Below are 26,892 nucleotides of genomic sequence, written 5' to 3'. Positions count from 1 at the left end.
ATCGTGACCATAGTGGTTTTTTTCACAATCCAATTTAATCCTTATATATTTTTAACTCAAAATTAAATAAGATTATAGTCCAGTCTTTTTTATGGTCCGGTTGTTAGATTATCTAGGCTAAATTTTAAGGCCCTTTTAACATTCCTACACGTGACAGAGGGGGGTACCACTGGAATTAATCAGTGGTTAGATGTAGTGAATATGACTAAGATGGAGCATGTGGTTATGTGTATATGGCGGTGGTAAAGAGGTTAAATTTTAGTCTAGATAATGTAAAAGTCGGATTTTAAAAGAATCAGTCTCTTATTTTATTCAATTTTAAGTTAAAAATATATAAGAGTCAAATTGGATTACGGAGAGAGCGCTATGATCTGTTATCACCCATGAGTGCATGTGGTTTGGCATTTGAGGTACACATTTCGCTTGAGGTGCCTTGGGAGTCATGACATGAGTCGCCCAATCAAGTTGTATTGCACGATAGAAGGGACATGCCTAGAATTGAAGTAAAAGTTGTTTGAGCTAGGGACTTCAACATGGATCATCACCAGACAAATGAGATTTCACTAAGAATTGTCCGGTCGGTGCAAGCCCAACAAAATTAGTCTTGCTCCATGCTCAACACAATAATACGGATGCATGAAACTAACGTATTTTATACTAATGAATTGTATCCTATAATGTGTATACCCAATGAAACATCAGTTGGTGTGGTACTTTGGACTTTATCACATTGCCTTATTTATGTAGTCTAAACATCAGAGGTTTAAATATTAGTTTCGCTGGTTGCTAGCGGCAGTACTTTTCTCTCATGCTTAAAATTTAAAATAGAGTAAGTATCTCTCAAAATGCCGTAGATTTTGTAAAAATATAGCTAGTGGTATGGCATCCACTCGTTCACATATTTCCTTATCACATATTTGAAAAAAAATGATTAACCAATTACATCTACTTTGATACTCAAAGGATTACACTCAAACGAATCAGCACCAAACTTTGACCAAAGAAAAGAACAAATGTGCGCTGGTACTCAAACGAGCATATATTTTCAAAACTAGGCAATGTTTGTTGTTTACAGTTTGCATGTAGACCCTCGGAGCCAACCGCTGGTGGACGGAAGATCAAAGTCAACCCCAAACCTGCTGAAATCTCATGGCCTGAGTTTAAACTTCAACCCGAGCAGCCACGCCAAATTTTTTCCTCTTGTTCGGCGGACGCAATAAACCTTCCAGAAACCAGCGAAAAAGCGCCCCCCAATCCAGCACACGCACACCACCGCCGGGGCAGACAGGCAGGCAGATCAGCCGCACCTCCCCGCCGTCCACCTCCGACGACCGCGGCGACCGAATCAAAACCGCTTCCTCCTCCCCGCACCGCCTACACACGCGGAGGTACCCATCCATTCCGCCGCCCCGAGGGGTTTTACTCCCCCGATCCGGGCCCCAGATCTCGCGCGGCGGTAAGCGGATCTGGGGTTCTCTAGAGGCGGCGTCGGGGGCGGGGACGGCCGGGGGACGAGGAGATGGCGCTCTCGGGGATGCGGGGGCTCTCGGTCTTCATCAGCGACATACGCAACTGCCACAACAAGGAGCAGGAGCGCCTCCGTGTCGACAAGGAGCTGGGCAACATCCGCACGCGGTTCAAAAATGAGAAGGTCACGCTTGTTCCCCTCCCTTTTCTTAGAGTTTTTGGTGTGATGCTGGTTGCTAGCTGCGAATGCATTTGCGTAATTGAGGGTGAGTGGGGGGTCGGGCGCTTAGGATTTTGCTCCAAATAACCCGCTGGACGATGATTGAGGAGCTGCGTGGTGCTGAATTGCCGCTTGGTAGTCATTAGTCAGTTAGGGACTGGGAGCTCCGCAGTGTAGTTTTGAGCCATCCTAGTTTCAAATTGTTCGATGTCTGATAGGATTATACTTCGTTGAACTATATCTTTTGGTCGCGTGAGCATTGCTGTCTATTGTCTCAAGTCTTAACTGTGACTAATTGCAACAGTCTGTCAAGGAGTCCGACCATTTTGAATGATTTAGGGGTCGGTTTTCAACCATTTCAGCCTCTGGTTCAGTTCGTATTTATTGGAAACGGTTTCCAACTGCTCAATAATTAACTCACACCGCACCTGGTACTTTGGGATTCTCTTGGAAGTTAGGCTACTGGGATCTAGGGTTTGCCAGTGCGCTTTGAGCTACCTCTCCATTTACAGTTTCATGCAACTAGCTAAATCTTCTGCTTATGTTGGGATGAATATTTTTCATTCATATCTCTGAGGTCTCCTGTCTGCTCCTTTGAGCAACATGTTTGTAGTTACATGTTTAATTACGAAGCTGTTTGTAAAACATTACATTAGCAGCATTTTTGCGAATAATTTTGGTTGAAATTTGACAAGTTATATTGTCTATAACCAAAAGAGAGATATGTATTGTAACAGCATGATTACAGAATGCAAATGATTGTTGTGACTTTTGATATGATGTAACAGCATGTGTTTCTGGACAAGATATGATTTTAAGGCATATGAAATCAAACTGCCGATAGACTTGCCATGATGTTAGACATATGAAATGAAACTGCTGATAGACTTGCCATGTATAGATGTGCTCATATGCATGGATCTGCATTAGGGAGTTCTATACTAAACTAAAATAGCACCGCATCTGCTAAACAACCTGATTCATGTTGGGATGTCAATCTCATCAGCTTACGCAGACTGCCGCATATGGAAAGACAGACAAATCCAATAACTAGTGTTCCTGTCTATGACAAGTTGACAACACGCTTGTTTTTCCCTCAATGCACCAAATGTTATATGGACCATAGTAGGCAGTTCCTGTTAACCTAGTGTAGAATGCCAAAGATAACATCTCCATTCAAGATAAAACTTCAATCACCAAGGACCTTGCTTTCCCTGGGAGTAATGGTGTTAAAACATGCTGTTGTAGGCTTGCAACCCTCCCCCTAATTGCCTGGAAACCCCAAATCATTGATAAAAATTTGCAACCGTGCTATAAATCACTGTGTTTCCTTACCTTGCAGGGCTTATCACCATATGAGAAGAAAAAGTACGTGTGGAAAATGCTTTACATATATATGCTGGGTTACGATGTTGATTTTGGGCATACGGAAACTGTTTCTTTGATATCTGCACCAAAGTATCCTGAGAAGCAGGTAAAACATGATATCGTTAGTCATAGCATTCTTTCTCAAAATATTTGTTTTAGCTGTTTCTTGATTGCTATCTTTGACACATGCTGCAGGTTGGCTATATCGTGACATCTTGCTTACTGAATGAGAATAATGATTTCCTAAGGATGGTAATAAATACAGTACGGAATGACATAATTGGACGAAATGAGACTTTCCAGTGCTTAGCATTGACAATGGTATGCCATCCTGTCTTATCTTACTCTAATTTTTCTGCAGGCTTGGTCCTAGCTTCCCTTTTAAACTATCGAATACACCCTCCATTTTTTAAATGGGGCAAAAGCGTTTCTACCCCTGTTTTGAACCAAAATGGTGATTTTGCCCTCATTTTTGAAACTTTGTGATTTTACCCTTAGTCTTCACAAAACAAGGGCAAAATCAACTAAGAAAACGGTCAAAATAGGGGCAAAAACGCGTTGACCAGGGGTAAACGGCAGCTTCGTTTGAAAATGATGAGGGCAAAATCACAAAGTTTAAAAATAAAGGGTAAAATCACCATTGAGGTTTGAAGTAGGGGCAGAAACACATTATTCCCTTTTTAAATATACACTTTTTAGGACAAGCTAATTAGTTTAAATGTCATATTTAAAAACAGAAGGAGCGAATTTGATCTAGAAATAGCACTTGTGTCTCAAGGCGTTCAGCACATCAAATTGGTGTCGCCATCATTAGGAAAAATAAGCAACCCAAGCCTGCAAGTACGCCGAAATTGTAGAGCATGCTTTTAAGGCTTCTACTTTACTGATTTCATTTCTGCAATTTGAACGCCTTTAGTTTATTACCTTTTTGTTGTAATTTAATGGCTTCAACTTCATAATTATTTTACGAGTTGGCCCTTTTCTTTGCATGCGTTGGTTATATACGGTGATCTAAGTAAACAGGCGGTGGCATATGGACAAATGTCATTATTGTTACGCCGGCCACCAGGCCGTGAGCCTTTCCATGAATTAGCACGTTGCACGCCTTTTAGCCAGTAGCTACCACATTTGACGTTTATATGCTGGACTTGATTCTCCTGCACAATTAGTACCATTTTGTGTCCATTTATATCTTTTACTAAAATATGTTTCAGGTAGGTAACACTGGTGGGAAAGAATTTTCTGAGTCACTAGCCCCAGATGTCCAGAAACTTCTTGTGAGTGGATGTTCTATTGCTTCTGTTCCTCTTTCACTGTTTTGTGAATGATTCTATTAATGAGACATCTTATGTTGTCAGATTTCAAGTAGCTGCCGTCCTGTTGTCAGAAAGAAGGCTGCTCTATGCCTTCTGCGGCTTTATAGGAAGAATCCTGATGTTGTGAATATTGATGGCTGGTACTAATATTATAGAATATAGAAGTGTTATATTATACTCTACCTAGTATAATATGCTAATTGGATTCTGCATATCAGGGCTGATCGAATGGCACAACTTCTAGATGAGCGCGACCTAGGTGTGCTGACATCTGTTATGAGCCTTTTTGTTTCATTAGTATCCAACAATGCTGAAGCATATTGGAATTGCCTTCCAAAATGTGTAAGAATACTGGAGAGGTTAGCAAGAAATCAAGATATTCCACAGGAATACACTTACTACGGAATCCCATCTCCTTGGCTTCAGGTACTTTACTTTCTCGTGCCGTCATTCCTTCATCCAGTTTGATTTATCAGTAAAATTAGACCAAATCTGTTTTTAACTAGTGGACATTGAACCGTTACCTTCTATTATGCTTTACCAATAAGAACAGTGAATCTGTGAGCGGAGATATGTAAATAGCAACAAAAGTGACTAGTCATGGTATACTTTAATGGTTGCTACAAGTTTGTAACACTGAAGCTACTTAGACAAGTTGTGATGTAAGGCTACGCTTTAGAGGTTTACAAGTCTGAAATCCACGTCACATATTCTGTACTGTGTATAAAAAGTAAACAGCTGCTAGTAATTACTACTGAAACTAAACAGGTGGAGTTGCTATTGTTAGAATGCCTATTCCTTTTTTTCATTGGAGATAGAACCTTGTTCTGAAGGGTAGTTTTAGGCTGTGCACGGCATTGGCAGTGTTAGCGCGCCCCACCTAGCCAACCCGACCATAAAACCCAGGTGTTATGGTGGGAGGGGTGGGGGCTTTTATCCATAGTCCATCATTCCCCCTACGGCGTGCGAGCCCGGCGTAGCCCGCAGCAGGTTCTAGTGCCCGGCGTAGCCCGCAGCAGGTCTCAGCACACGAGAGGCATAGGGGAAATCGCGCAGCGGAAATGCGTGGCCGGGTGGGTTCGAACCCGGGACCTCGGCTCTGGTACCATGTTAGCGCGCCCCACCTAGCCAACCCGACCATAAAACCCAGGTGTTATAGTGGGAGGGGTGGGGGCTTTTATCCATAGTCCATCAGGCAGAAACACACAACGTTTGAAATTGTAGAGATATTTCCTTTACGAATTTGAATTTACACGCACTGGTTACTTCTTCATTTGTGTGTTGAAGCCTTGAAGGAAAATATGTATACCTGCTGTGTGTATAGATGGAAATGGTCCTCGCCTTCAACTAAGAATAAAATTTTATCTTCACAGGTTAAGACAATGAGAGCTCTTCAGTACTTCCCTACCATTGAAGATCCCAATGCAAGACGAGCTTTGTTTGAGGTACAACACTTTACTTTTAACAGTTGTACTCACCTGTACAAACATTTGTGAACTATAATGATATTCTTGTCATTCTTTAGGTTTTACAGCGTATTTTGATGGGCACTGATGTTGTTAAAAATGTTAACAAGAACAATGCCTCACATGCTGTTCTCTTTGAAGCTCTTGCTCTGGTGAGTCTATACTGACTTTCTGAACAGCTAATTATATATATTTCTAGCAATTTGGTCTTGCATTTTTCTTTCTGCAGAAGTTTATGCTTCGCTTTACCAATTTAAAATTGTTAGCCTGGTGTCTTACTTTCTTTAACAAAGTCTGCATGTATTGCATTTCCTTACAGGTCATGCATCTGGATGCTGAAAAGGAGATGATGTCACAGTGTGTGGCTCTTCTTGGGAAGTTTATTGCAGTCCGGGAACCAAATATTCGGTATCTTGGTCTGGTAATTGCATGCCTTTTTTTTAACACTTGATTTATACCTTTTATTGGCAGTCTTGCATCCACATGAAGCTGTGAAAGTGGAAAATTATATTGAGACAGTAATTTATCTATCTTCGCAGGAAAACATGACTAGGATGCTGCTAGTAACAGATGTGCAGGACATCATCAAAAGGCACCAGGCTCAGATCATTACGTCTTTGAAGGATCCAGATATCAGGTTTGAGTCTCTTCCAGTCTGTAATTTCCTATACTTCTCAAAGAATTGAATGGAAAAATATGAGCATCCTGACCTTTTTCACTAGGCTGTACCTAAACTATCTAGTAATTGCAACAATAGCTTTTAGTCCCAATCAAGTTCGGCTAGGATAGAGATGGAAGTGCATAAGAATCACAACATACTGTTACGGACTCCTTTGTTGGCCGGGTTTACAGAAGGAGATCAAAAGCAGGTCAACAGCAAAGAGTCCAGACGGCTGCAGCAAATCAGGCGCAGTAGTAGTTAGGAAGTGGGATTCTTCCCTTTATTATAGATACGATTGTTAGGAGTTGGAGATATAGTGGTTTGGAGATTTGGTTCGTGGCACCTACTCCATAAAGGTAGCCTAGTTTGTATCTAGGAGATTTTCATCGAAGGAATAGAATCCCGGACTGGGTCTGTTCCTCAGTCGCCCTGGCGCACCTTGCCGCCGGCGACAAGGGCAGTCCACGTGCAGCGTCTCGCTACCCCATCTGTTCATCTTCTCAATCTGCTCTTTTGTTTGTTTCTCCCTTGCGCACTCCACCACCAAAGCATCGCCATACCACATACGTTTATAGTTCCAAATTAACCACTTAAATGCATTTTTATTATTTTTAATTGCAACTGGGATCCAATTGTTGGACACCATGTATAGAGGCCCTTCTAGAGGCCCATGTATAGGATCTATATATCCCACCCTTCTAGGGTTTGGAGGAATACAAGCCATTATTCTCTCCTATTCTCTATCTTACATGGTATTAGGCCTTCTTCTTCCTCTCCCACCCTCACTCTAGCCGCCGCCGCCGCCGGCACCATGGCCGGCCGCCGGCCACCGGCACCACCTCCCCTCTCCTCCTTCCCTCCCCTCTCCTCTGCTCTGGGCGCCGCGGCTGCCGCTCCCTCCTCTGCTCTGGGCGCGGGTGCGTCTGGCGCTCCCTCCTCTGCTCTGGGCGCGGGTGCTCTGGATCTGGGCCTGGGCGCCGCCGGACCCGGCTTCCCTCTCCTCTGCCTGGGCCGCCCGCGGCCCGCTTCTGGGCGCCGCCGGGGCCGGCGCGCGTCCGCCGCCGCCGGGTCCGGTGCGCCGCCGCCGCTTCCCGCTTCTCCCACCTGGGCCGGTGCGCGGCCGCCGCCGCTTGCAGTCGCCTGGGCCGGTGCGCCGCCGCCTCTCGCTTCTCCCGCCGTCGCTTTGGCCGCTATTGCAGAGGCTGCGGGTGGCGCTCCTCCTGCGGCCCCCCTCTTGCGGGTGGCGCCCCTCCTCCGCCTGCTGCAGGGGCTGGCGCCACGGCCCCTGCCGCCCCGGGCACCGGCGGAGAGGCCGCCGCCGCCGCGGACGTGGCCGCCGTCGTGGGCAACGCCACCGCGCTTGTGGCCGCCGCGGGCGCTACGGCCGCCGCGTGCATGCCGCGGGCGCTGCACCACGTGCTGTGCATGCCGCGGGCGCTGCGGCCGACGCGCGCGCGCGCCGCGCGCCCCGAGGGCACTGCCGCCGCAGCTGCCATCTCGGCCTGGCGTGCTCCGACCGCCGCCCTGGCCGTCCTCGAGCCCGCTCCGGCCGGGGGCGCCGCCGCTGCCCGCATCGCGGCCGCCATCCGGGACCCCGAGGCCAAGCTCGTAGAGGCCAAGCTCGCGCGGGCGCACGCCGCGCAAGATGCCGCCGCGCGGACGCCCGTGGTGCCCGTGCCCGCGCCTGCGGCGCCCGTGCCTGCGTTCGGTATGCCCCCCGTGGACGCGCCGTTCGCCGCCGCCGATCGCCGCCGGAGTTGCTACGGCCGACGATGCTCTCGCCGCGGCCCTCCTCGCCGCCAAGTCTGAGGCTTCGGCGGCTCAGGAGCGGGCCCGCGCGGCTGCCCTCGCTTGGGAGCGCGGCTCTGCGCCCGACGCTCTCACTCGTCGGGTCACCGCAGAGAAGCCCTACTTCCTTATCCCGCCCGTCGTCCCCTTCATCGAGCACGACGCTTCGTCCTCCCACCAGGCTCCGCCCTCTGGATCTGGAGGCCGAGGGCGTCGTCGGTGGAGGGGACGTGCTGGTAGTGCTCGGGGGACTCCGGCTCCCACTCATGCTCCTGGCCTTGGAGGTACGTCCTGGCCATCTTTCAGCGCCCCATGGCTAGGGCGCATCCTGGTGTGGCCGTTTCAGGGTCCGGGGGGGGGGGGGGCTCGTCTTCAGCCCCAGCCGGCGGCTATGCTCGCCACTGCTGCTCCCCTGTTCGCGCCGTCCTGGACCCCGCCCGCTCCACCCAACCAGCAGCCGACCTGGCCTGGGGGGTGGGACCAGGTCGCACTGGCGCAGTCCTTCAGCGCCATGGGGTGGACACCGCCGATCAGCACCGAGTGGATCGCCGACTCGGGTGCCCCCTTCCACCCCACCCTGGCGCAGTCCTTCAGCGCCATGGGGCGGACACCGCCGGTCAGCACCGAGTGGATCGCTGACTCGGGTGCCTCCTTCCACCCCACCCTGGCGCAGTCCTTCAGCGCCTTGGGGCATACACCGCCGGTCAGCACCGAGTGAATCGCCGACTTGGGTGCCTTCTTCCACCCCACCCCACATGACGGTATCCTCTTTTCTGTCCGACCCCCACACCCCTCTTGTCCTTCTTCCATCATGGTTGGTGACGGGTCTTGCCTTTCTGTCACTGCCGTGGGTTCTGCTCCTGGTTCCTTTCGTCTTCCCAATGTCCTTGTTGCTCCGCAGATGGTTCATAACCTTCTTTCTATTCGTCAGTTTACAGCTGACAATTTTTGTTCCATCGAGTTTTATTCTTCTGGCCTCACTGTAAAGGATTCGGCCTCTCGGCGTCCGCTACTCCGGTGTGACAGCACGGGCCCCTTTACACCCTTCGCCTTCCTTCTTCCGCTGCACCACTCTCTTCTTCTTCGCCGTAGCCATCTTGGTCTGCTGCTTTTGCCGCGACGCCGTCTTCCACCACCTGGCATCGCCGTCTTGGTCACCCTGGCCGCGACGTTCTGGCTCAGCTCAGTCGTAGTACCGATGTTCCTGGTACTAGGGCTCCTGCTAAGCCCCTCTGCCATGCGTGCCAGCTCAGTCGTCATGTTCGGCTCTCTTTTTCTTCTTCGCACGCGACGCATGCATTTGATCTTGTTCACTGTGACCTGTGGACCTCTCCTGTTCTTAGCCTTTCTGGCTATAAGTACTATCTGGTGGTGGTTGATAATTTCTCGCACTACTCTTGGATGTTTCCTTTGCGCGCCAAGTCGCTATAAGTACTATCTGGTGGTGGTTGATAATTTCTCGCACTACTCTTGGATGTTTCCTTTGCGCGCCAAGTCTGAGACCTTCCCCACCCTTCTCCACTTCTTTGCCTGGGTGTCCACTCAGTTCGGCCTCACCGTTAAGGCCGTCCAGTGTGACAACGGGCGGGAGTTCGACAACTCCACCTCCCGTTCTTTCTTCCTCTCTCGGGGTGTTCAGCAGCGTATGTATTGTCCGTATACCTCTCCTCAGAACGGCAAGGCTGAGCGGATGATTCGCACAACGAACGACGTCGTGCGCACCCTTCTGATCCAGGCCTCTCCGCCCCCGCGCTTCTGGGCTGAGTCTCCACACCGCCACCTACTTGCTCAACCGTCTTCCGTCCACTGCTTCTCCTGCTCCCACTCCACACCACGCTCTTTTCGGTACCCCTCCTCGCTACGACCACCTTCGGGTCTTCGGGTGCACGTGTTACCCTAACACCTCTGCCACTGCTCCTCACAAGTTGGCGCCCCGCTCGACTAGTTGTGTGTTCCTTGGTTACTCCCCTGACCACAAGGGGTACCGATGCTTTGACCTCACCTCTCGCCGCGTCCTGATCTCCCGACACGTCGTCTTTGACGAGTCGGATTTCCTCTACTCCACCTCCTCCACACCTTGTCCTGACCCCGAGCTGGAGTCTCTGTTTCCGACTGACCCGGTGGTTCAGCCACCTTTTTCTGTCTGTCCTTTCTCTGCAGGTTTTCCCGGTACACCGGCACTGTTCCCGGTGATCCCTGCTCCGCCGAGCGCGATCCCGGTGCCCGCAGTCGCGCCACGCGCGGCCCTCGGACCTCCAATCGTGCCGCGCGCGGACCCGGTGTCTCCTGCTGCGCCACGCGCGGCCCCGGTTCCTTCCCCTGCACCTGCGCGGTACGCTCAGCCGGTGCAGGTGTACCGGCGCCGCCGCGGTACGCTGAGTCGGTGCAGGTGTACCGGCGTAGTTCGGTGCCGACTCCGGCGCCGCCTCCTGTTCCGGAGGCTCCTGTGACGCCTCCACCGGAGCCGTCGCCGCCGCCGCCTCCACCGGCTCCCTCTCGAGCCGAGCCGGCGGTGTACCACCAGCCCGTCGTCCATCGGGATCCTCGGTATATCCATCCCATGGTGACTCGGTGGATGGCGTCTCAGGTCGCGACTCTCTCCGCCACCGAGGGAGAGCCGCGGGTCTCTCCGGTACCCTCCTCTGTCCGCGATGCCTTGGCGGATCCTCACTGGCGCCGTGCGATGGAAGAGGAGTACGCGGCTCTTCTTGCCAACCAGACGTGGGATCTCGTGCCGCGCCTTCTGGTTGCAATGTGGTGACTGGCAAGTGGATCCGGGCACATAAGCGTCGGGCTAATGGCACACTGGAGCGCTACAAGACTCGCTGGGTTTTCCGGGGGTTCACTCAGCGATTTGGTGTGGACTATGATGAGACCTTCAGCCCAGTGGTGAAGCCTGCTACTATGCGCACGGTCCTCTCGCTTGCGCTCTCGCGCTCCTAGCCTGTGCACAAGCTGGACGTGAAGAATGCGTTTCTTCACGGCACTCTGTCAGAGACTGTCTACTGCTCTCAGCCAGCGGGATTTGTGGACTCGAGTCGTCCGGATATGGTCTACCGACTCAACAAGTCTCTCTATGGTCTGAAGCAGGCTCCTTGGGCTTGGTACTCTCGGTTTGCCACGTTCTTGCTGACATTGGGGTTCACCGAGGCCAAGTCTGACACGTCTCTCTTCATCTACCGCCGTTGGGATGAGACTGCATATCTGCTGCTCTATATCGATGACATTGTGCTCACAGCCTCCAGTCAGCAGTTGCTTCAGAGTGTCATTTCCTCTCTACAGCAGGAGTTTGCTATGAAGAATGTGGGTCAGCTCCACTTCTTGGGCGTCACTGTTGAGCCTCGCTCGTCTGGTCTTCTCCTTCACTAGCGGCAGTACGCACTCGATATTCTGGAACGGGCTGGGATGACTGATTGCAAGCCCTGCTCCACTCCTGTTGACACTTAGGCGAAGCTGTCTGCTGATCTGGGTGATCCGGTGGCTGATCCTACTGCCTACCGGAGTTTGGCTGGCGCTTTGCAGTACCTCACCTTCACCAGGTCGGACCTCACCTACGCTGTTCAGCAGATCTGTCAACATATGCATGATCCCCGGGAGTCACACCTTGCTGCACTGAAGCGTCTCCTCCGCTACGTCCGTGGCACTGTGGACCTCGGCCTGATGCTTCACCGCTCGTCCTCTGCTGAGCTGGTGGTCTACACCGATGCTGACTGGGCTGGCTGCCCGGACACTCGTCGCTCCACTTCCGGCTACGCTGTCTTCCTGGGCGGCAACTTGGTTTCCTGGTCGTCCAAGCGGCAGCCGGTTGTCTCCCGCTCCAGTGCTGAGGCGGAGTATCGGGCCGTCGCTAACAGCGTGGCTGAGGCGTCCTGGCTACGACAGCTCTTGGCGGAGCTCCACTGCCCGCTCGCCAGAGCACACTCGTCTACTGCGACAACGTCAGCGCCGTGTATCTCTCCACCAACCCCGTCCAGCATCAGCGGACGAAGCATGTGGAGATCGACTTACACTTCGTGCGCGACAGAGTCGCCATCGGCGATGTTCGGGTACTCCATGTTCCGACTACCTCCCAATTTGCTGACATCTTCACCAAGTGATTGTCCTCCTCGACCTTCTCGGAGTTTCGCTCTAGTCCAGCCTCAACGTAGCCGGTGGCTAGTTGTGGCTGTGGGGGGGGGGTATTTGCCCTTTGTACTCTATTTGTATTCTCTTCTTGTCCCGTCTTGAACACCGCTACGCCGGTAGTTCAGTGTTATGGACTCATTTGTGGGCCGCACATATGAGAGGAGGAAGAAAAATGTGTGAGAAGTGTTATGGGCCGATCTAGGCCCACGAGTACTGTAGCGCGTGCGTGAACAGTGCCGAATCCTATTTGATTAGGTTAATTTGGTTTATTAGGAAAGAGATAAGATAGATTGATTCGGTTAGGATATTACTTAGGGGTCAAGTCAGTCGTCTCTATAAAAGAGACTATCTTGTATCAATGAAGAACAAGCAAGATTAGAACCAAATACTTCCCAGAGCCTCCAACGTGAGGGCGGGTAGCCTCTAATCCTGTTATCTACCATACCATCTGGTATCACGATCCTCCGATCCTGCGCCTCCAACCCCTCCACCAACCCTAGCCGCCAAAACCCCTACACAAACCATCCCCGCGCCTCCAGCCATAGCCGCCAACCCCTCCCTACGCACTGTCTCCGCTAAACCCTCAACCCGGCGCCACCTCTGTCCACCATGGCCGACGCCCAGGTTCCGGCGGACATCGGCGCCAAGCTCGACAACCTCCTCCGCGCGGTCGAGCTCAACACCCATGAGATCAGCCAAGTCAAGAACCAGTATTCAGCACTGGGCGTAGCCGTCAATCGGATCCAAACCCGGGTCCTGGAGAAGTTTCCCACAAACCAGTTCGAGGCCTCGGGATCTGACCCGCCATCCCCCCACCCATCGCCCGCGCACAAGCTCAAGTTCCCCGACTACGGCAAGGACGATCCGGCAATCTGGCTGCACAAATGCGAGCAGTGCTTCCAAGCCTATCGCACCCCGGAGGCGAACAAGACCTGGACGGCATCCTTCTACCTCCACGAGGCAGCCGCCCGATGGTACTTTCGGCTGGAGCGTAATCGCGGTGTTCCATCGTGGCCGGAGTTCGTTCAGGCCATCAACCGTCGCTTCGGGCCGTCCATCCGCAGCAACCCCCTCGGCAAACTGGCCCAGCTCCGCCGGACGGGTACGGTCGACGACTTCATCGACCAGTTCCTCACCCAACTCGCCCGCTGCGATGACGTCTCCGAACGGCAGCAGACCGACCTGTTTATGGCCGGTTTGGGCGGCACACTGCAGATCGATGTGGAGATGCAGCACCCGGAGCACCTCGAGGACGCCATGAATCTCGCTCGGGCATACAAGCGGCGTTCGACTTCGATCGCCACGGAGTCGCGATCTGCGTGGCGCTCTCCCCCCGGGGTTCCAGATCATTGTCAGCAGCGGCGTCGCCGGCCGCCCCAGCGTCCGCGGCGGCCTCCCAGCATCGGACGGCGTCCTCTGCGTCCTCGGCCGTCCCTCCACCGCCGCCAGATCCTTCGCCAGCGGCCCCGCCGTTTACACGCTTCCGGCGGCTGTCCGCAGAGGAGATGGACGATCGCTGCACCCGCGGCCTGTGCTTCAACTGCCCTGAGAAGTTCGCTCCCGGGCACAACAAGGTGTGCAAGGGCAAGGGGGTCTACACCATCGAGATATCCGAAGACTTCCCCCTGGAAGACGACGCCTCCGACAACGACTCCGAGCCAGCCGTCGAGGTGTCCATGTGCGCCATGACGGGCCTCGGCAGCACCGACACTTTCCTCCTCGAGACCGACATCGCGGGCGTCCCCATCACCGCCCTGGTCGACTCGGGATCCACGCACACCTTCATGGCGTCATCCACAGCAGACTGCCTGGGCTTATTTCCAGAGCCCTTGAGCGGCGTCCATGTCAAAGTAGCCAACGGCGAGCGGCTGCAGTCATCCGGGGTTTGCCGTGCGGTCTGCGTCATCATCGGCGGCGAACCCTTCAACATTGACGTCTTCGTCATCCCACTGGAGGGCTACGAGCTGGTCTTGGGGTACCGTTGGCTGCGCTCCCTCGGCTCCTTCAACTGGGACTGCGCGCGCCAGCGCCTATCCTTCTAGAACGGCGGTCGACGGGTGCGCCTCGTGGGCAAGGGCGCTCCTTCTAGACCGCGCCTTGCTGCGGCCGTGGCGGCGATCGACTACCTCCAGCTCCTCGACTCGTTCGCCGACCTCTTCGAGCCGCCGACAACTCTCCCACCACATTCACCTGCTGCCCGGGACGGCTCCAGTGGCGGTTCGACCGTACAGATACCCCCAGCTGCTGAAGGACGAGATCGAGCGCCAATGCGCGGACTTGCTGCGGCAAGGCATCATACGCCCCAGCACGTCCGCGTTCTCCTCCCCGGTCTTGCTGGTGCGCAAGGACAGGACATGGCGATTCTGCGTCGACTACCGCGCCCTCAATACCGTCACCGTCCGCGACATGTTCCCCATCCCTATCGTCGACGAACTCTTGGACGAGCTCCGCGGCGCCGTATTCTTCACCAAGTTCGACCTGAGTAGCGGCTACCACCAGGTCCGGATGTTCGCCGCCGACATCGACAAAACAGCCTTCCGGACCCATCATGGCCACTTCGAGTTCTTGGTGATGCCCTTCGGCCTCACAAACGCGCCGTCCACGTTCCAGGTGCTCATGAATGAGGTACTGCGCCCTTTTCTCCGTCGCTTCGTTCTTGTCTTCTTCGACGACATCCTCATCTACAGCAAGACATGGAGTGAGCATCTGCAATACGTCCGTGCCGTCTTTGACACCCTCCGGGCACACGGGCTGGTGTTGAAGCAGTCTAAGTGCTCTTTCGGCGAGAAGAGCATGGCTTATTTGGGCCACATCCTCATCTACAGCAAGACATGGAGTGAGCATCTGCAATACGTCCGTGCCGTCTTTGACACCCTCCGGGCACACGGGCTGGTGTTGAAGCAGTCTAAGTGCTCTTTCGGCGAGAAGAGCATGGCTTATTTGGGCCACATCGTCACCGGCGATGGCGTGGCCATGGATCAGTCCAAGGTAGCGGCTGTTCAGGCCTGGCCGCTGCCTAGGACACTACGGGCGCTTCGGGGTTTCCTCGGCCTCACAGGCTACTACCGAAAGTTCATCAGCAACTACGGCGTCATCGCGGCGCCCCTCACCGGCCTCCTCAAGAAGGAGGCCTTCTGCTGGACGCAGGAAGCAACAGACGCTTTCCGCGCCCTCCAGCACGCCCTCACCACAGGACCCGTGCTACAGCTTCCTGACTTCGACAAGCCGTTTGTTGTCGACTGCGACGCCTCCGGCTCGGGCTTCGGGGCCGTGCTACATCAGCTTGACGGCCCCATCGCGTTCTACAGCAAGACGGTCGCGCCCCGTCACATGAAGCTGGCGGCCTACGAACGCGAACTAATCGGTCTTGTGCAGGCGGTGCGTCACTGGAGTCCGTACCTGTGGACGCGCCCATTCATCGTCCGGACCGACCACTGCAGCCTCAAGCATCTCCTGGACCAGCGGCTGTCCACGATCCCTCAACACGTGGGTCAACAAGCTCTTCGGGTACTCCTTCACGGTGCAGTACCGACTGGGGCGCCAGAACGTCGTCGCCGATGCTCTCTCCCGGCGCGACGAGGATCAGTGCGCCATCAACGCCTTGGCGCTGTCCCGACCAGAGTTTGAGCTCTTTGACAAGCTCAAGCAGGAGGTGGCGTCCCTCCCCTCCTTCAACGCCAAGCACAAGGAGATCGCCGACGGCTTGGCCGGAGCAGCCTAGACAGAGCTGGACGGACTGGTGCTCCACAAGGGACGCATCTTCGTCCCCGACGACTCATCCTTGTGGCCGGTTCTTCTTCAGCATGCACACGGGACCGGCAACGAAGGGGCCCAGAAGACGTTGCATCGCCTGCGGACATCCTTCTACAGCCCACACGCGTCCAGACTCGTCACCGACTACGTCCGCAGCTGCGTTGTCTGCCAGCGCAGCAAGACAGAGCATCTTCACCCAGCGGGCTTGCTGCAACCGTTGGAGTTGCCAAGCTCGGTCTGGGCAGATATTGCCATGGACTTCGTGGAGGGTTTTCCCAGGATCGGCGGCAAGACAGTGGTGCCCACTGTCGTCGATCGTTTCTCCAAGTACGCCCACTTCATCGCACTGGGGCACCCCTACACGGCGATCTCCGTCGCCTAGGCCTTCTTCGACAACATCGTGAAGCTCCATGGATTGCCGTGTTCCATCGTGAGCGATCGCGACCCCGTTTTCACCAGCAAGTTTTGGACGGAACTCTTCTCCCTCGCCGGTGTCAAGCTGCGCCTCAGCTCTGCCTTCCACCCTCAGACGGATGGGCAGTCTGAGGTCACGAACAGAATCTTGGGCGTCTATCTACGGTGCCTCGCTGGTGATCGACCACGGCAATGGTTGCGGTGGCTGCCATGGGCCGAGTATTGCTACAACACCAGCTACCAGACTACGCTTAAGACCACGCCATTTGAGGTGGTCTACGGGCGTTCTCCACCGACTTTGGCATCTTACAGGCTAGGTTTGGCGCGGGTGGTGGCCCTGGATCGCCAGCTCTATGAGCGTGACGTCTTCCTCACCGACATTCGTGATCGCCTTCACCAAGCCCAAGACATCATGAAGGAGACGGCTGACCGCTCTCGCCGTTTCGTGGAGTTTGCTGTCGGAGATTGGGTATGGTTACGCCTCAACCATCGGGCTGCGGCGGGCATTACATCCAGTGCGGCTGCCAAGCTGGCACACAAGTTCTATGGTCCCTTTCAGGTTGTGGAGCGCATTGGGGACGTCGCCTACTATCTACAGCTTCCAGCTTCAGCCCGCATCCACATCGTCTTCCATGTGCTCTTCCTCAAGAAGCATGTGGGCGATCCTCCTGTTGCACCAGTACCCCTACCGCCGATCGACCACGGCCGGGCTGTCCCTACTCAGAAGGTGCTGCGCGCAAGGCTCAATCGTGGCGTGTGGGAGCTTTCGGTGCAGTGGCTCGGCCTTCCGGCGGCCGACACGACCTGGGAGCCCTTGGAATCGTTCAAGGAGCGCTATCCATCATTCCAGCTCGAGGACGAGCTGTTTCGAAAGGAGGGCGGAAGTGTTGTGGACTCATTTGTGGGCCGCACATATGAGAGGAGGAAGAAAAATGTGAGAAGTGTTATGGGCCGATCTAGGCCCACGAGTACTGTAGCGCGTGCGTGAACAGTGCCGAATCCTATTTGATTAGGTTAATTTGGTTTATTAGGAAAGAGATAAGATAGATTGATTCGGTTAGGATATTGCTTAGGGGTCAAGTCAGTCGTCTCTATAAAAGAGACTATCTTGTATTAATGAAGAACAAGCAAGATTAGAACCAAATACTTCCCAGAGCCTCCAACGTGAGGGCGGGTAGCCTCTAATCCTGTTATCTACCATATCATCAGACTGCGGGGGGTGTTGGCTTTCTTCTTGTCCAGTCTTGAACACCGCTGCGCCGGTAGTTCAGACTGCGGGGGGGGGGGGGGGGGGGGGGGGGGGGTTGGACACCATGTATAGAGGCCCATCTAGAAGCCCATGTATAGGATCTATATATCCCACCCTTCTAGGGTTTGGAGGAATACAAGCCATTATTCTCTCCTATTCTCTATCTTACACCAATCATTCATTTTTAGGTGTAGTGTAGTAAAGTACTCCATCAATTGTATTTATCATCCTAGAGTGTCTGATGTCACCTGCAATCTCTTGCATGGAATGCCTTTGGATGGTAGTAAAGGTCAGTAGGTCACACTAAGAATAAACAGTGCTACATATTTTCAACTTTGCTGTAATAATCTGTGTACAGTCGCCTTTTCTGCAACTTCATATTTGTATGATACTTTATTGCAGCATTAGACGGAGGGCTCTTGATTTACTATATGGCATGTGTGATGTTACAAATGCTAAAGAAATTGTTGAGGAGTTGTTGCAGGTAACTAATCTTGTGAGAGTGGTCCAGCAGTGGGAAAACTTAACCTCGCTGTCCTGTTGTGGATTCATTCATGTGGTTCCTTAGATTGAAAATGTTTTCTTTTTCCTGCACAGTATCTTAACACAGCCGAATTTGCAATGCGTGAAGAGCTCTCTCTGAAGGCAGCTATTCTTGCGGAGAAGTTTGCTCCAGATCTTTCATGGTAATATTTTGATGACAAGATCAGACCAGTTTTTCCAGTTAGTGTTGCAAATTGTTATTTATGTCTGATATATGTGGCAGTTGAAATCATGTAATTACATGTTAGAAGTTAGTACATTTGTGCCTTGAATTGTTAGAAACATATTCTCAGCTTCTATTTTAGAACTTTAGTATATAGAAATGTTTTATTTTACTGCCCTGTAAATATAAACATTTTTAGCTTTTGGCACAATAATCGAGACACAACATGAAATGATTTCGGTGTCCTCATTTATTCCCACATTTTACCTTCTTTTGTCTTATGTTTAAGAAGCAAAGAGATCAGGAAAGAGGTCTCATTTATTTATTAGAACAGGAGCACCATTCAGTCATTAAAAACTAGGAAAATCTTGGTTAGGATTTGAAATTCTTAGCTGTAGAATGAGCTAGGGTCTTGCATCTCTGATGAAGAATATACCTAATTAGTGATTTGTAATGGGTTTGTTCTTTCCTTCACAATTGGGGTACATCGTTTCCTGTCACTGTGCCATACTTAACATGCTACCTTTTGTGGGGTTTTAAACTCCAACTTTATTGGGATTAAAAGGTTTTGTTGTTGTTGATGTTGTTGGCGTTATTGAGGTTTTTTGCTTGCGAAGACTAGAAGTATCTAATGCCATCAAGTTCAGCCTTTTACTGTGCCCATAGCTGTGCAATGACCAACCTGTTATTTAATTACTGGATTTTGACATTTCATGCAGGGTAGGGTAACAACTGTAGCAAATTGTGTCATCAGTTTGATCTTTGATGTGCATTTTGGTTTGTGCAATTTCATATCATTAGTTTGTGCTATATCTAAATTGTATTTGTGCAGGTATGTTGATGTTATTCTTCAGCTTATAGATAAAGCAGGAGATTTTGTAAGTGATGATATATGGTATCGAGTGGTACAATTTGTCACCAACAATGAAGATTTGCAGGTTGGCTTATATATCTAGTTGCACAAAATCTTCTCCTTTTTGTTTGGCAAATTCGTGGTTTGATTTTGCAATTTTATCAGCCATATGCTGCAGCAAAGGCGAGGGAATATCTTGATAAGCCTGCTATTCATGAGACAATGGTCAAGGTATTTTTTTTTATCAGCTCAAGTTGTATTATGAAGAATTACAGGGCTACTAGATATTAATTTTCATTGGAACCTGGTATACACTCCTACGATGTGCTTACCTTTATTTTGGATACATATTTCGGTTACATGAAATTGCCTTGATTAAACTGGAACCTTTGTTCTATCTTTTATTTATTTACAAAATGGACAGAAATCTGTTTGGCATCTTGTTACACCTCCTATTTGTACCTACACATTTTCTTTCTTGCATTCTCACTAATACAGGTCAGTGCTTACCTTCTTGGGGAGTATGGCCACCTTTTGGCCCGGAGACCTGGTTGTAGTCCCAAGGAATTGTTTGCTATTATAAATGATAAACTTCCGACAGTATCGTAAGTTGTGAGAGCATCTACTTGAGTAACTTGTTTGTCATTTTCTATCCTGTTGTGATGTATGTACTATCAATTTCACCTCAGGACAAGTACTGTTGCCATTCTTCTCTCAACCTATGCCAAGATATTGATGCACACTCAACCTCCTGATGTTGGATTGCAGCAACAAATCCTCACAATATTTAAAAAGTAATAAATGATTGTTCAGTTCCAGCTTACTGATGTGCTACAACATTTTGTGTTGTTAAAACTTTTGTTTCTCTTACATTATATTCTAGGTACGAGAGCTATATTGATGTTGAAATACAACAGAGAGCAGTTGAATATTTTGAACTAAGCAGGAAAGGCTCTGCTTTGGCAGATGTGTTGGCCGAAATGCCGAAATTCCCTGAACGCGAGGTAACATACATGACCGGCTATTCTTGTAGGCAGTTAGGGCCAAATAACCTAACATTTTTTTCTATAATTATTGAAAGACGCAGCTCTCCTGCGTGTTGAAGAACAAGAAAACTTGCACTGCCAACTATCACCTCCATAGTTATATTTTGATGGGATACACTTATATTTTGGTCAATTTATTCCATTGAGAAGTTTTTTTTTATAACTATGGGTTTACTTGTTAAATGTAGTCTGCTTTACTGAAGAAGGCTGAAGATGCTGAAGTTGACACAGCCGAGCAAAGTGCTATAAAGCTACGAAGTCAGCAGCAAACTTCCAGTGCTCTTGTTGTAGCTGATCACCCCTCTGCAAATGGATCAGCTCCAGCAGCTAATCATCTCACTCTTGTGAAGATGCCAAGGCAAACTGTTTCTGATGTTCAGGAGAGCAGTGCTACTTATGAAGAAGCTCCCAACCCACCTGTTGAAGCTCCCAAAGAAAATGGTCCCGTTGAAGTTGAGAGCAATGCCACAAACATTACTGAGATCAACAATGAGATTAAAGTTGAACCTCCTTCGACATCCCGTTCTACTTCTCCTGCAGACCTCCTAGCAGATCTTTTGGGTCCTCTTGCAATAGAGGCCCCTCCTGCTGTAGAGCAACATCCTGCCCAAGGATTAGACGCTAATCAAAGTCCAGTAGGTGACTTGGCACTAGCTACCCTTGAGGACCAGTCCAACTCAGTTCAGGTAGTAGTGTATTTCCTTTGTGTTGGTGTATATGTGAGCCCATGTATAGAGGCCCATCTAGAGGCCTATGTATAGGATCTATATATCCCACCCTTCTAGGGTTTGGAGGAATACAAGCAATTATTCTCTCCTACATGTATATCCGCCGCCCCCCTCCCCCCTTCCCTTCCCTCTCCTTCCCTCCCCCTTCCTCTGCTCCCGCCTGGACCCAGGGCACCGTTGCTGCCCCTGCTGCCGGCGTCGCACTGACCGCCAGCGCGAGCCTAGCCGGCGGAGGCGCGACCGTGGCCGGCGCGGGCGCTCTCGCAGCCTTTGCGCCCCCCTGGCGCAGCCAGATCCGCCGCCCCTGGCGCTCCTCTGGCCGTGGGCGCGGGGGCCCCGCCAGGGCGCGCCACCGCCTTCCCTGCTCCAAGGCGGGGCCGTCGCCGCCATTGCTGCTGCCGGCGCGGATGCAGCCGCCGTGGCCGCCCCTGGGCGCGTGTTGGCGCATCCTCTGCTCCTAGGCGCAGGCCCTGCCGTCGCCACCCAGGCCGCCGCCGTCGCCCAGGCCAGCTGCTCCGCGCTCGTGTGCTTGCAGCCGGCCGCGGGTGCCTTTGCTGGCCACATGTGCGCGAGCGCGACCGCCTCTGGTTCCTGCACGTCGGGCTGCCATCCGCGCGTGGGGCCATGTGCACGGCCTGCTGCTGTGCTGCGAGCTGGGCCTGCCCCTGGCGCTGGATCCACGGGTGCGTGGCCGCGTGCCGCCGCCGGCGCAGACGTGGCCGCCGCCGCTCCTCTGCTCCAGGCAGGCGCGGGCGCGCCAGGCGCCGCCGCCGCCCGCCTCGCGGCCGCCCTCCGGGACCTCGAGGCCAAGCTCGCGCGGGCTCACGCCGCACAGGCTGCCGTAGCGCCCGCCGCGCACGCCGCGCAAGCGGCGCAGACGCCCGTGGCTGCGCCCGCGGTGCCTCTGCCCGCGATGCCCGCGCCTGGGGCGCCCGTGCCTGCGTTCGGTATGCCCCCCGCGGATGCGCCGTTCACCGCCGTGTCTTCCGCGAGCAGCCGATCGCCGCCGGAGCTGCTACGGCCGACGACACTCTCGCCGCGACCCTCCTCGCCGCCAAGTCCGAGGCTTCGGCGGCTCAGGAGCGGGCCCGCGCGGCTGCCCTCGCTTGGGAGCGCGAGCGTTCTGCGGCCGACGCTCTCACTCGTCGGGTCGCCGCAGAGAAGCCCTACTCCCTTGTCCCACCCGTTGTCCCCTTCACCGAGCACGGCACTTCGTCCTCCCACCTGGCTCCGCCCTCTGGGATGTGGTGGTGGTGCTCGGGGCACTCCGGACCCGACTCCGGCTCCCACTCCTGCTTCTGGCCCTGGAGGTACGCCCTGGCCATCCTTCAGCGCCCCATGGCTAGGGCGCATCTCGATGTGGCCGTTTCAGGGTCAGGTGGGGGCCTCGTCCTCAGCCCCAGCCGGCGGCCATGCTCGCCGCCGCTGCTTCCCTGTTTGCGCCGTCCTAGACCCCGCCCACTCCACCCAGCCAGCAGCCGACCTGGCCTGGGGGGTGTGACCAGGCCGCACTGGCGCAGTCCTTCAGCGCCATGGGGCGGACACCGCCGGTCAGCACCGAGTGGATCGCCGACTCGGGTGCCTCCTTCCACACCACACCACATGCCAGTATCATCTTTTATGTCCGACCCTCACACCCCTCTTGTCCTTCTTCCATCATGGTTGGTGACGGGTCTTGCCTTCCTTTCACCGCCATGGGTTCTGCTCCTGGTTCCTTTCGTCTTTCTAATGTCCTTGTTGCTCCTCAGATGGTTCATAACCTTCTTTCCATTCGTCAGTTTACAGCTGACAATTCTTGTTCCATCGAGTTTGATTCTTCTGCCCTTACTGTAAAGGATTGAACACCGCTGCGCCGGTAGTTCAGACTGCGGGGGGGGGGGGGGGGGGGGGGGGGGTGTTGGCTTTTTTGTTGTCCAGTCTTGAACACCGTTGCGCCGGTAGTTTAGACTGCGGGGGGGGGGGGGGTGTTGGTGTATATGTGAGCCCATGTATAGTGGCCCATGTATAGGATCTATATATCCCACCCTTCTAGGGTTTGGAGGAATACAAGCAATTATTCTCTCCTACACTTTGGTTGTATGCTAATTGAGTGCCGTCTTAAGTTGAACTATGTATCTTCAATTCACACCTTGAACTGAAATATGCTTTATACAGCCTATTGTCAATGTTGAGGAGAAGTTTCATATATTGTGCACAAAAGATAGTGGAGTGCTGTATGAGGATCCTCACATTCAGGTTTTCATAAATAAACTTTGTTCCCTTCCCATAGCTGTACTTTTTTTAGTCCTGATGTTGCATATCTGCTTTGCCATAACATTAACACAAACTTTCTTTTCCTCGTGGATTTTGTTTCTAGATTGGTTTGAAAGCAGAATGGCGTGCTCATCATGGCCGTCTCGTTCTTTTCCTGGGGAACAAAAATACTTCGCCCCTAATGTCAGTGCGGGCTCTGATTTTGCCTCCTAGTCATTTAAAAATGGAGCTCTCGTCAGTTCCAGATACTATCCCTCCAAGAGCGCAGGTATTATTTGATGTAGTATAATGTTTTTGCACCTTTAATGTTTTCTTCCATGTCTTATTCAATTCTCTTTTGTTTTCTGTAGGTGCAAGTTCCACTTGAGGTTGCGAATCTTCGTGCAAGTAGAGATGTTGCTGTTCTTGATTTCTCATATACGTTTGGAACTGCACTGGTGATTCTTATATGCAATTATATTTTTCTCCCTTAGTGTCCCAATGCTCACCCATTTCCTCTTTTCCTCACAAGGTAACAATGTTTTTTTTGTTTTGCTTATGCAGGTGGATGCCAAACTTCGACTCCCTGTTGTATTGAATAAATTTTTGCAACCTATAACTCTTACCCCTGATGAATTTTTCCCCCAGTGGAAAGCACTGAGTGTTCATTCGCTGAAGGTTCAAGAAGTGGTAAGACCTCAATTGTACTGTGGATGATAAGTCGAGTTAAAAAGTGGTCTTCGGCGTGATATGGGAAATGAAAGAATCTCATTATGATTATTGGGTTGAGTGTTTATTGGAAGAATCTTTCTAATTGCAATATTGTTATGTGAACAAACAGGTAAAAGGTGTGAAACCGATGCCTCTTCCTGAGATGGCTAATCTTTTTATGAGCCTTCACTTGGCGGTCGCTCCTGGACTTGTATGTTATCTGATATTTGTTTCCTTGATTTGAGCCTTTGTTTTTTTTTCAAACTATTAAAGTTCTTGTTCGTTTTAGGACAACAACCCGAATAATATGGTTGCGTGCACTACATTTTTTTCTGAAGCAACACTTGCGATGCTTTGTCTGGTAAGCATGATGGTTGACTGCGGTTTACATTCTTGGTTTTTGTACCTTGGTAATTTTTCTTCCATAATGAATTACATTTTTAGAATGCAAATAGATTGCTGCCTGATATTCTTTTGGTGCTATTATGGTATTGATCTATTGATCCATTTTACTAATTGAACCCCAGCTGAACTCCAATGCACCCTTCACCCAATATTGTTATACCAGTTCAAACATATTCTACCATCGAGTTGAGCTGACTCATATGAGTACCACTTGTAACTGGCGAGCAAAATATGATTAGATTCGAAACCAACTCTGTTCGGACTACATGCCGGTTCAACCTAGCAAATTTTATTTAGGGTTCTTTTTCCGGCTAGGGTAAATGTCCAGTTGGATCCAGGGTAGCATGAACTGTGAAGACAGCAATATATCTTAATGATTTTTCTAGCTTCTGCTTACATGTGATGTATGCTTGTATGTTGGTGTCCTATTTTTATCCCTTGAGAAAGACCTTTTTTTTGGACAGGATGTTACATTTTGTCACTTATCTTTGACTCTTTGCAGATAAGAGTTGAAACAGACCCACAAGACAGGACTCAACTCCGGCTAACAGTTGCATCTGGCGACCAATATTTGACATTCGAGTATAAGCTTGCTCCATCATCTCGTAAATAATAGTTTCTTGCTAATGGGAATAGAAAAGTTGATTAAAAGATTTTACTAAACAGGTTGAAGGAATTCATCAAGGAGCATTTGATTGATATCCCAAGGGCTCAGGCAGCCCCACCTCCTGCCGTGGTGCAGCCACAGTTGCCTGCTGCAGCACCTGCCACATACAATGACCCTGGTGCCATGCTTGCTGGATTGCTATGAGAATGAGAAGTAAAAGCAAAACGAGAGAGTTTTGATGTACATGACAGTTGTTTAATATGAGGATCTAACATCTCCACAAGCATCTTTCTGGCAAGACAACACGTGGAACAATGAAAGGGCTGGCGGAGTAGTCTTGAGCGGATTCTTCAACGGGAAAGCGCTAGATTCTTTTGGGCCTGTTGCAAGGCCCCTCCATGGAGCAGTTGCTATATTGTGTAATCTTAATTTGTTGTTTGTCATTGTCATCCCATATCCCCTTTTGGCCTATTTGTAAAACTTGATTGCCCAGGTCTGGTGGTGAATATAAGTAGTTTTGTGCGTTTATATAAGGTGCTAGATTTTCCACCAAGCCGATTGTAAAGTTGCCTTGATGCGCATTGCATTACAGTTTGTACCAATAAGGTTGGAATAGGGAAGGAAATTAATAGGTCTTGTTTTGTGCATGGTGTGTTGTGGTTGCATCGCTTTAATCCTTTGGACTATCTGAATGATCAGGTTAGGTTACCATGGCGGGTTTCCTGTTCCTTTATGCTGCCTCTACCGTTGCAGGCCCTGTCCCGGGTGCTCCCAAGCTCTGGCATCGAGAACAAATGAAGGGTGTACGCCTGGTGCTGCCACTGTGCTTCTATGTGCACTCGGTCTGTGCGCTAGCATATTTCCTCTTCCTTTATGCTCGTGTGTATGTGGCGAAATTCGCGATTGTTTAATAATTATTTATACTCTAATTTTCAGTGATTCGTATCAGTAGGAAATGTCAGGGGTTTGGATATCCAATGGGAGGGTAGCGTTGGTGGTGGAAGTTCGTGGGAGGGGATTCTTGAGATTTGGTGTGTATGCTGCTGGTGGACAATTGGGCGGCGTTCGTTAACGGCCCCTGGGCTTTCTTTCTCTCTGGGCCTTGGTCCAATGTTAGCAAGGCCCAATTTCTGTTGGTTTTTGTTTTATCTTGTTTTCTTTTTAATTTAACATGAGGGAAGGACGTCAGGTGGATTATGAGAATGTAATAGAGTTTTTTTTAGCGTAAGAATGTAATAGAGTTGCGCACGCTGTGGCGGCGCTTGGATGTAAGTGTGTTCTCATGATACCATTTTTCGGTGGGTGTCGAGGATCCAGTGATATAATCACATCTCTGGTTTAATGGAATGAAAGTTCCTAAAAAAACGTACCACAGATTAGGCGTCGCCATCTCTACCGTTGTATACTTGCACGCGAGCGCCCATACGTCCAACTTATTATCTGTGACCGGTACCTCTCAAAAATAACTGCCGACCTGTTACTATACAACGGGGTGCTGTGCTCCACAAGGTGCCGTTCCGCGGATGCCGATCGATGACTTTTGCTACTGTCTGGTGCCCTTGCAGCTTGCAGCTTGCAGTTCCAACGGAGGAGTAGGGAGGAGGCAGTCAAAGCCGCAGGCGCAACAAGCTCGCGAACCACGCGGCGGAAAACAAAGAGAGCCAGCCATGCCCAGACGGACAGCTGCAGCTGCAGTCTTTACTGCCAACCCGCACGCGCCGCGCCGCGCCGCGCCGCGCCGCGCCTAACTCAAATCCCCGAGACAGCAGGGGCTGAA

The 26,892-nt window shown here is 51.5% G+C and overlaps 1 protein-coding gene across 3 annotated transcripts; it reads left to right on the top strand.

Annotated features, from left to right (window-relative positions):
* The first annotated feature begins 1,071 nt into the window (after positions 1–1,071).
* Positions 1,072–25,762, top strand: LOC120647590 (AP-2 complex subunit alpha-1-like). Of its 3 annotated transcripts, XM_039924424.1 has the most exons (27): positions 1,176–1,400; positions 1,432–1,651; positions 3,030–3,161; positions 3,251–3,376; positions 4,270–4,332; positions 4,414–4,511; positions 4,590–4,797; positions 5,745–5,816; positions 5,897–5,989; positions 6,157–6,258; positions 6,377–6,474; positions 18,230–18,311; positions 18,425–18,513; positions 19,366–19,471; positions 19,552–19,617; positions 19,885–19,991; positions 20,076–20,180; positions 20,270–20,390; positions 20,621–21,121; positions 23,315–23,395; positions 23,517–23,681; positions 23,764–23,850; positions 23,957–24,082; positions 24,234–24,314; positions 24,393–24,464; positions 25,011–25,090; positions 25,175–25,751. In XM_039924424.1, exons 2-27 carry the CDS (start codon positions 1,520–1,522, stop codon positions 25,317–25,319), a joined length of 3,138 nt encoding a protein of 1,045 aa, XP_039780358.1. In that variant the 5' UTR covers positions 1,176–1,400; positions 1,432–1,519; the 3' UTR covers positions 25,320–25,751. The 3 variants fall into 3 exon arrangements, with proteins under 3 accessions (XP_039780360.1, XP_039780358.1, XP_039780359.1); XM_039924426.1 differs by having other exon boundaries at positions 1,072–1,651; positions 20,621–21,118; XM_039924425.1 differs by having other exon boundaries at positions 1,176–1,651; positions 25,175–25,762.
* The last annotated feature ends 1,130 nt before the right edge of the window (positions 25,763–26,892 follow it).

This window comes from Panicum virgatum, chromosome 9K (genome assembly GCF_016808335.1).
Source record: "Panicum virgatum strain AP13 chromosome 9K, P.virgatum_v5, whole genome shotgun sequence".
Taxonomy (NCBI): Eukaryota; Viridiplantae; Streptophyta; class Magnoliopsida; order Poales; family Poaceae; genus Panicum; species Panicum virgatum.
This window is presented reverse-complemented; position numbering and strand designations above follow the sequence as displayed.